The sequence below is a fragment of the Grammomys surdaster genome, unplaced genomic scaffold (assembly GCF_004785775.1).
Source record: "Grammomys surdaster isolate TR1022 unplaced genomic scaffold, NIH_TR_1.0 233, whole genome shotgun sequence".
Lineage (NCBI taxonomy): Eukaryota > Metazoa > Chordata > Mammalia > Rodentia > Muridae > Grammomys > Grammomys surdaster.
Genome location: NW_021604678.1, coordinates 7,853,949 through 7,863,355, shown reverse-complemented (window position 1 = coordinate 7,863,355; position 9,407 = coordinate 7,853,949). Strand labels below are relative to the sequence as shown.

At 42.8% G+C, this 9,407-nt stretch overlaps 1 protein-coding gene across 1 annotated transcript in view; it reads left to right on the top strand.

Annotated features, from left to right (window-relative positions):
• Positions 1-9,407, top strand: part of Fras1 (Fraser extracellular matrix complex subunit 1) — a gene marked incomplete at its 5' end in the record, with an annotated part of 247,779 nt that overhangs the window by 215,992 nt on the left and 22,380 nt on the right. The window contains 4 exons of the mRNA XM_028773698.1: positions 1,111-1,311; positions 3,844-4,031; positions 5,044-5,319; positions 8,102-8,334. Of these exons, the coding sequence (XP_028629531.1) occupies positions 1,111-1,311; positions 3,844-4,031; positions 5,044-5,319; positions 8,102-8,334 (898 nt within the window). The remainder of the gene's footprint in view (positions 1-1,110; positions 1,312-3,843; positions 4,032-5,043; positions 5,320-8,101; positions 8,335-9,407) is intronic.

The window sequence follows — 9,407 nt, the reverse complement described above, 5'->3', positions numbered from 1 at the left end:
CAAACTTAGGTTCAACCCCAAGTTGAACCTTTCTCCGGCATAAAGAAGTCCCAAAAGATCACGACTCCACAAGACTGAGGTTGGCAGACGGCTCAGTGGTTCAGAGGGGTGTCTACTTTTGCATAGAACTGGAGTTCAGTTCCCAGCATGCACTTTGAGGAGTTCACAGCTGCCTGTAATTCCAGCCCCAAGGGATCCAGTGCTTGTTAGTGGCCTCTCTGGGCATCTGCCCATACATGAACATATGCAAATATAGATGAAAGAAAACCATTCAAAAGGTAACAAGTTCACTCTGCTCAGCAGCCTTCCAGTATTTCAAAGAGCCTCTTACTGAAAACTATATATTCAAGATGAAACTTTCTAAGAAAGAAAAGATAGAGATGAAATATTTCTAAAATATTCCATAATACACTAAGATGATACAAAATTAAAAACTGCTCTCAATTTCCCATATTTTATCTTCTTCTCTGGCAACATCCTAACCTTCGTCTCCTCATGAAATTTGAATGGGAAAGGCGGGGGTTTAAATACTATTTCTAGTGGAAAGCAGTAGTGTTTCAAAATATATTGAGTTAAGAAAGCTTATGTTCCTGAACAAACTATACTGACTGAAATAAATTTTGAGAACTTAGAAAAAAGCTAGCATGGGAAGGTCAAATGCCCAAATACCCAGATCTATATACTTCAGAAATAGCTAAATGAGACGCATTGTAAACTTTAAAAATTTGTAGCTTGTAACTAAAAAGGCTGTGGATATGATCAGTCCATAGATATTTATTGAGTGCCTACTATGTCTTAGTTCCTTGATAAATTGTGCAAATTTCAATTTTAAAAGCTTTAGTTTAGAAACTTCTTTACACTATGATGTCATGTTGGAAGCTAGGGCGCCATTCGTTTCTCTTGTGAGAGATAACATCGACAGGCTCCCAGATCAGTTCCTTCGTCTACAATGTGGCTCAGGGGTAAATGCTGGTTGATCTTTATGACGGCCAGCCATTAGGCTGTGGTATTGTGAACAGTGCCCTCTCGTTGCTATAAGCTACTTTTTAAGGAGTCTGATCCTTTGACTAGTTCTAACTTGCTTTTCTTCTCCTGCCCACATTTTCTCAGCCCCCACCATTGAGTTTGAAGAAGCCGCATACCAAGTCCGGGAACCTGCAGGGCCAGATGCCATTGCAGTTCTGAGCATCAAAGTCATCCGGAGAGGCGATCAAAATAGGACCTCCAAGATCCGATGCAGCACTCGAGATGGCTCTGCCCAGTCTGGTGTGGATTATTACCCCAAGAGCAGAGTCCTGAAATTCAGTCCTGGTAATTGAGTGCCAATTTCAGTCTCTGGGTTGTCTTTCCTTTTCTTTGTTTCTTTCTGTCTTCCTTCCTTCCTTTCTTTCTTCCTTTCTCTTTTAATTGTGGTTTGTATAGGTCTTTGTCTTGTTTTTTATGCCAGCATTTATTGATTATACATAATAATAGATTTTATTTTAATATATATATATGTATTAGAATACATAAATTCTAATATATGTATAATCTATTTTGATCTTATTCACTTGCCCATTGCCCTCTCTTATCTTCATATCTTCTTCTTTTCCATTCCCAAAGCTCCCCACCCTCTTCCCTACATGTTCAAATTTTTTTTTTTTTTTTGCTGTTGTTTCATGAACTCACAGCGATCCACCTGCCTCTGCCTCCCAAGTGCTGAGATTAAAGGTGTGTGCCTCCAACTACCCAGCTGGGGTTTTCCTAATGGAGAGGTAAATGTCTTACATTTGAATAAAGGATTGTAATACAATGTTGAATTAGAATATAATACTTTCAATAATATAAACCATTTACTAAATATGCATTTGAGAGTGCAGATAACATTTTAGCTAGTTAAAAAAACAAACACACCTATCTATAGAACACACTGAACATTTGAGTTTATGTGAAAGGATTTTTGTTAGCCTGTTAGTTAGTTGAATGAAAACAACACTTAATTTTAAATACAGATACAACATATACAAACACACCATGCAGAACATGGTAGAAAATGCTATGCTGTGCCCTTTAGGGCTTACTGAAATCTGAAAGACACAAACCCAATGTACAAATGGCTTTAGATCTAATGGGAAACAGGTTTTCTGGTTACAAGCTTTAAAACATTTTATCCTGGAGACAAAAATGGTGATGGGTTTGGGAAGAAGGTAAAACAAGAATCAAGTCACAACCAGCAGTTTGACTGTCTTATGTATTTATTTGATAGAGCAGTGGTTCTTAACCTGTGGGTCGCTACCTTTTGGGGGGGTTGAATGACACTTTCATGGGGGTCTCCTAAGACCATCTGCATGTTAGATATTTACATTATGATTCATAGCAGCAAAACTACAGCTGTGAAGTATCCACACAAGTAATCTTATGGTTTACAAGGAACTGTATTAGAGGGTCACAGCATTAGGAAGTTTGGGAACCACTGTGATAGGGGAAATGGATCAGGCAGCTGGCAAGTTGAATTATATGTAGTTGTTGTTATTTTAATAGAACTTTATGGGGGAAAGTGTTAAGTGGCTACTGTAGTTCCTGGTACCATTTTCCATATAACCAGCAAGGGATCACTGTTCATACTTTTTCAGAGACATGTTGACAAGTGGATGGAGTGTCTCAGAGTCTCAGAATACAGGTCCCTTCACCTCTGACATCTCACGGAATTTTAAAGGGCTTTTAGCTCTGTCTTAGTTATGGTTACTATTTCTATAATGAAACACCAGGACCAAAATCAAGCTGGGGAGGAAGGAGTTTGTTTGGCTTACATGTACACGTCATAGTCCATCACTGGAGGAATTCAGGAAAGAAACTCAAACAGGGCTGGAACTGATGCAGAGGTCATGGAGGAGTGATGCTTACTGGCTTGCTTCCCATGGCTTGCTCAGCCTGCTTTCTTATAGAACCCAGGACCACCAGTCCAGGGATGACACTGCCCACAATGTGCTGGACCTTCCTCCATCATTCACTAACAAAGAAAATGCACTACAGGCTTGCCTGCGGCCAGATCTTTGGAGGCATTTTCTCAACTGAGGCTTTTTCCTCTCCAAAGACTTTAGCTTGTGTTGTGTTGACATAAAACTAACCAACACAAGTTCCATCCCTGGCGTGCATATTAAGTGTTTTCTGGAAGCGTCACTCCAGTCTTCCACGTCTGCATCATTTCTCCTTCAAGCATTCTTCCTCTTTCTTTTCTGCTTAAGGTTAGGAGGAGCGTAAGTCAGAAGGAGCGTGAACCAGATGTGAGGAGGAGGGAAGGAGAGGCCCTTACTGCCATGCTCTTAACAAGGGATGGAGTGAATTTCTAAAGCCTCTGCCTGCTTTCTCCCAGCATCTCACTCTGTGTCCTTATCTTTCCAAAGCCTGGTCCAATAGGCAGTCTTTTAGCCTTTGTTTCTTGGGGCACAGCTTGAAGGGCATTTGTGTATCAGCTCCCGCAGCCACAGGAGAGTGAGTGTGTGTGTGTGTAAAGAGGGAAGAAAAATTAAGCAAAAAGAAAAAGAGAAGTGTAACCAGGATGAAGTGTACTTTGGATCATAGATTTTTATTACGGCCAGCCTGTGTCAGGCAGGGGCCATTAATCCTTGTATGGTGTTGAATAGCAAATCTGCAGGCCAAGTCTCAACTACAGGTAGACTTTGGTCTGTAAAACAGATTCTTCACTTGAGATGGGTCTGCAGTGATTAGCAGTCACTGTACTTATGAGAGACTCCCGAAAGTACAGGGCATATTTTAATGTGGTGTCCAAGCTGTGTCAACATGTACTCTGTTGAGTGTTGCCCTGACAAGGCATTTGCTCTTCTCGTTCTGTCCTTGCTGAAGGCGTGGATCATATCTTCTTCAAAGTCGAGATCCTGTCCAATGAGGATCGAGAATGGCATGAATCCTTTTCTCTAGTCCTTGGCCCAGATGATCCAGTGGAAGCAGTGCTTGGGGATGTGACGACTGCTACGGTGACAATTCTAGACCAGGAGGCAGCAGGGAGTCTTATACTGCCAGCACCACCCATTGTGAGTTGATGGATCCAAAGGGTGACTGGTGTTGTGTCTCAGTGGCCAGTAGATGAGATTTAGAGACAAGATGGGTCCCAATGTGCCACTTCTTTGTGCCTCTTGGTGCTCAGCCAAGGGCATCTCTTCTCCCACTTCCCCCTACAGAGGACATTGAGCCATGTGTGGAGACATTTCTCCTTGGTACAACTCTCACACAGGGTTCTGTGACCATCTAGTGGGTAGGAGCCACAGATTCTGCAAACCCCCATCCAGTGCATAGCATGGCCCCCAACAACAAAAAACAGTTACAGGTACAAGGGTAGAGGAACTCATTGCTGCTGCAAGCCCAAGCTATTCCCACAGTGATCTGACAATAAAAGTGCAATTCAGATGATCTTTGTATTGCTTTGGTGGGAAGCGCAAGAAAGCAATGCTACTACATATCTATTATCCTGCATACTTAGCACACATAGGATTTATATGCAGAGATGTGGATTATGTTTCTTAGTTTGGGAGACACTGAATGAATGCAATGACCAGGAGACACTGAATTCATGACTCAAGTAATCAGCACAACTCTCCTAACCTCTCTCAGCTAGCCTCTTATGTATTAGAGGAAATGACTATTTCAAAATTTATCTCTTACTTGACTATGAAACAAAGACACTGCCTTTTTATTTTCCCTATTTTGGGCAAGTGTGCCTCTATGCACCATTAACAATTTAATGCACCTCTAAATTAGCAGCTGCCATTAGTGACAGAATTTGGATTTCAATGTGTAAAAGAAAATAGAGCCTGTTTTCACATAAGAGATAAGGCTCTGGTTTCAGAATGCATTCAGTAGGATAACAGAGCTTCTGACAGGACCTCCTTCACTCATGGTGTCTTCATCTTTGCCTGGCAAAGAACTGCACGTTTCCTGTTGTGGGATACAGAACCCCCACGAAGAGGCTGTGAGGGTCTCAGGGAAGGGTTTGGTAGGTCGCTTGTGTTCCTCAGCCCAGCCTGAAGCTTGGCTGCTTTTTCCTAGGTTGTCACTCTTGCTGACTATGATCACATAGAGGAGCTGGCAAAGGAAGGAGTCAAGAAAGCCCCATCCCCAGGCTACCCACTAGTCTGTGTCACGCCCTGTGACCCCCGCTACCCCAGGTATGCTGTCATGAAGGAGCGCTGCAGCGAGGCTGGTATCAACCAGACATCTGTGCAGTTCAGCTGGGAAGTGGCTGCACCCACCGATGGCAATGGAGCTCGGTCTCCCTTCGAGACCATCACTGATAACACACCATTCACCAGTGTTAACCACAAGGTGAGTCAGGCTGATGCCTCCAGGAGGGAAAGAGCTGGTGTTGCTCTAGGCTGTCCAATTCCATGTGTTTTGTGCATGGCATTTGAAATAAAACAAATAATAATTTGTTAGGAATAATTATAGATGTTAGGAAAAGTAACATGATGTGGTAGGAAGGAACTAAGCAGTCATCTGTTGGCGTCTTTACAAATCCTGAGTCTGACTACCTCTCAGCCACTTACTGGAGAGGAGCTCTTTGACCTCTCTCAGTCCCCTGATCTGTAAAATAATATGCCTTCCATTCAGCCACTTGACAGGATCACTGACAAATGTGGTTTATAAATGCTTAAGCAAGCCTAGGATTCCAGGCGGGTACCGTTACGTGATTCCTTTTTATGTATTTTTTAATCATTCAATAAAGTATTTGGGTATGAACTTCTTGAGGACATGGATTCAGATTTCTACCACAGTCACACATCTTCAAGTAACTGGCAGTTGAATGGCACACAGTAGGGAGTGAATTTTAAACAGAGGGATAGGACCACTTACTGTGTGGTCTGTGCTTTGCAAAACCATTTGGGAAGACATGAAAAGGAGCTCCTGGGGCAGTTGTTAGTTTTTGTTTTTGTTTTTTCAAAGAGCTGATCCACCCCCAACCCCACCTTTCACCCACCAGAGAGCTGTGACTACTGATGTTTGTCCAAACTTGGGAGAAGTGCCCCATAGCAGATTTTCTCATACATCAATAATGTCAGTGTTTTTCTGAAAGAGACATCAAGGCAGTCAAAGGCTCCGGTTGGACACAGACTCTAGCTGTCTAGGACATGGTCTTAACTAGTTCAGGCCTCCGAGATTACTTTCAGACTATATTCTTTGACAAGTCCAATAGAACAGGGTCACCTGTAGCTATTGTCTTTGACACAACTTGCTCACAAAGGCTGGAAAATCCATTCTTTTGCAGTGTAGTACACATTTAAATGGCCTTCTGTATTACTAAAAACATAAGAGCTTGAGAGATGCTTATTAGATTGAGCTCTTGCTGCACACATGTGAGAACCTGAGTTCGAATCCCAAGAACACACATACAACTGGGCATGGTAGCCTATCATTTCAGTAATCCTGTGGTAAAATGGGTGGTAGAAACGAGAGAATTCCCTGGAAGCTTGTGATCCTGGAGCATGCAGGGCAGTGGCAAACAACAGAGAGACCCTGCCTTAAGGAAAGTGGAGGACAAGAACTGAGAACCCAAGATCTCAGTACACGCCAATACCTACCCACCCCCCCACACACACATGCATGTACGCACACACAGAGAGACAGACAGACATAAAACCCTTTAAAGTAAGACTTAACAGCTCATTATATTGTTAAGTCTCTAAATGCATTTCACCAGAACTTTTTATTTGAGCCAAAAGTACATTTTTAAAAATAGGTACTAAATTTACAGTGCTGTAACTCCTGCGATGAACTGGTGACTAACATTCTCTCCCTCAGTTTCCGTTGCTTTCTGTTCATGTCTTCAATTATTTATTTAGTCCCGTCGTGTTTATGCATTTTTGTAACATGCCTAACATCCCTCCTAGACGAAGTCCATTTATAAATAAATAAAGAGGTGGCAGCTAATTAAAAAAGTTTAATGGGGAAATCTTCTTTAATTTTTAATGGACTTCAATGAAAATTGTTTCCATGGGAGGAATTTCTACATTTATGTGATTGCTTCGTGGGAGGTCTAAGGCACACAGAACTACTAATTAATTTTTCTGACCTGTACTACCCATGTGTGTATACCCGTGTACACACGCAGCACCTGACATGTCCAGGTGACAGGGACTGATACTGCCTCACAGCTGTCTTTGCTCCTCCTCTTGCTCCTGCACATCTGGAAATGTGAAGGGATCTGGAGAAAGACTTTCAAAGGCCAAGGGGTGTCATAGGCCAGGTTCTCTGCCTCAAGCTTGTAAGACACACAGACCTCTGCAAGGTTGTGGGGAGCGGTGGGGGCTCACCTCCTGATATAAAAGCCAGGATGCTGCCAGCAGATTTCTACAAAAAGATGAAACTTTACTGGACATCTGACTGACAATGGTCAGGAACTCGCCCCTCCAGTCAGCCTCCCTGATCAGCCAGTAGTGGAAAGATGTCTGGGAGCGGGAAGGAGAAAAGCTGCTAATGTTGGGGTGACAAGAGGGGAATATGTGTTTCTTTGGGAGGCACTCTGCAGTCTGCACAGGAGATTTTTGAGGCTAGAACATCACTGGCCAGACATCTTAGCCTCTTCCTTACATCCTTGAAAGGCTGATTCCAAACTAGAAAAGTCATTAGGGAAGGAGTGGAGGCTTTTTCCTGAAGACAAGGAATTGTGTCTCATGTCAGAAGCCTGCTTGAGGCCAATGAGTCTTGCTGGAAGATGTGAGAAACAGTGATGTTATCCTTATGCTAAACCTCAAGTCTAAAGAGAACGATAGACACAGTTACTGTAGATTGTCTTTAGGTGTTTGTTTCACCTTTACTTGTGCATTTTCTATCTCATCCCTTCAGACTGCATGTATTTACTTCTTTGACCTGGTCCATGATGGATAGCATTGACCACATGATAAATGAACAGATGGATGGATAGATGGATGGATGGATGCATGGATGCATGGATGGATAGATGCATGCATGGATGGATAGATGCATGGATAGATAGAGGAATTGCCACCATAGCTAACTTAGTAACAGAGCTTGCTATATCATACTTATCAGATATAAAGATGTGCTTATGCATTGTATTCCTGCCTGTGATACTTTATTTTTCCTATAGGTCCTTGACAGTATTTACTTCAGCCGGAGGTTCCATGTGCGTTGTGTGGCCAAGGCTGTGGACAAGGTGGGCCATGTGGGGACCCCCTTGAGAAGCAATGTTGTTACTATTGGAACAGACAGTGCTATCTGCCATACCCCAGTAGTGGCTGGGACAGCTCGGGGCTTCCAGGCACAGTCCTTCATTGCAACCTTGAAGTACCTGGACGTCAAACACAAAGAACATCCAAACAGGTCAGGCAACAACTTCCTCTGGGAGTGGATTTCAACTATCCTTATGTGTTTTCCAGTTGGGGCAGATCAGTGAAAAATGCTTCTGCAAAATTGAATAGTGGTAAATAAAGCTTTAGAAGAAAAGCTTTCTTCAAAGGCCCCTGCAGTCTGGCCCCTCACCTGCCCTAGGCTCATTTTTTTCACCTGCCAGACACCTGCAGAGAATCACTTTTCTCTCCAAGGACTTCAAACTCTTTGGGGTTATGTGCTCCAACTACACTTGTGATACTTAAGTCCTCTTGTTCTATACTGTGGCACCCACAGCCTCTCTTCTAGGGACACTTTGAACATATCCTCCGCCTTGACTTAGAGGTTCCTCTGATGCCCATCTGTGCCACAGCAAGTTATCATTCTGGGTAACCATGCGGTGTGGTAGATGGTAAAAACCTTAAGGGAAGGGATCAGGACTGTCGATTTTGTATCTCCTCCATCTACTTCAGGGGTTCTAGTCCTCATGACACACTTGCTGAATAGCTGCTGAGCTAATGAGTAATAACAGTCATAACTACAAGTCACTGGACTTATTTTTTCCTCTGCCACTGTGATTTTAATTTCATTTTCTTTTGCATAGCAGAAGAAATTTCCCCCCATGTCATACATATTCATTAAGCTTCATAGAATTCAAGCCTTTACCTTTGTGAAAATCTGAGCAGGTCCAAGCATATGCAAATCTCTCCTCGGTCTGAAAGAATACAGTTTATTTTTGTTAAGCAGCAGTAACAGAGGAACAGGGCAGCACTGACCCTTTCCTAGGTAAAGAGCCATGCTCTTTACACCCCGAGTCTGGATTTCCCTGGGGGGCAAATGAGCTTACAGACAAGCTTTAGGAACCCAGCGCCCACTCTCAGTAAGCTTTGCGAAAATTTAAACTTGTGCAATGAAAACAAATGCAGCCCATAAGTACAGCTCTGCTTGCGTCCCAGACTTGAGCCGATATTTATTAAGTTCATATTTTATTTTGAGTTGTATTCTACATGCACTGCAGGGACAAAAGCAATGAAGGAAATGGTCCTTGTCCTCAGAGTAGGGAGGAG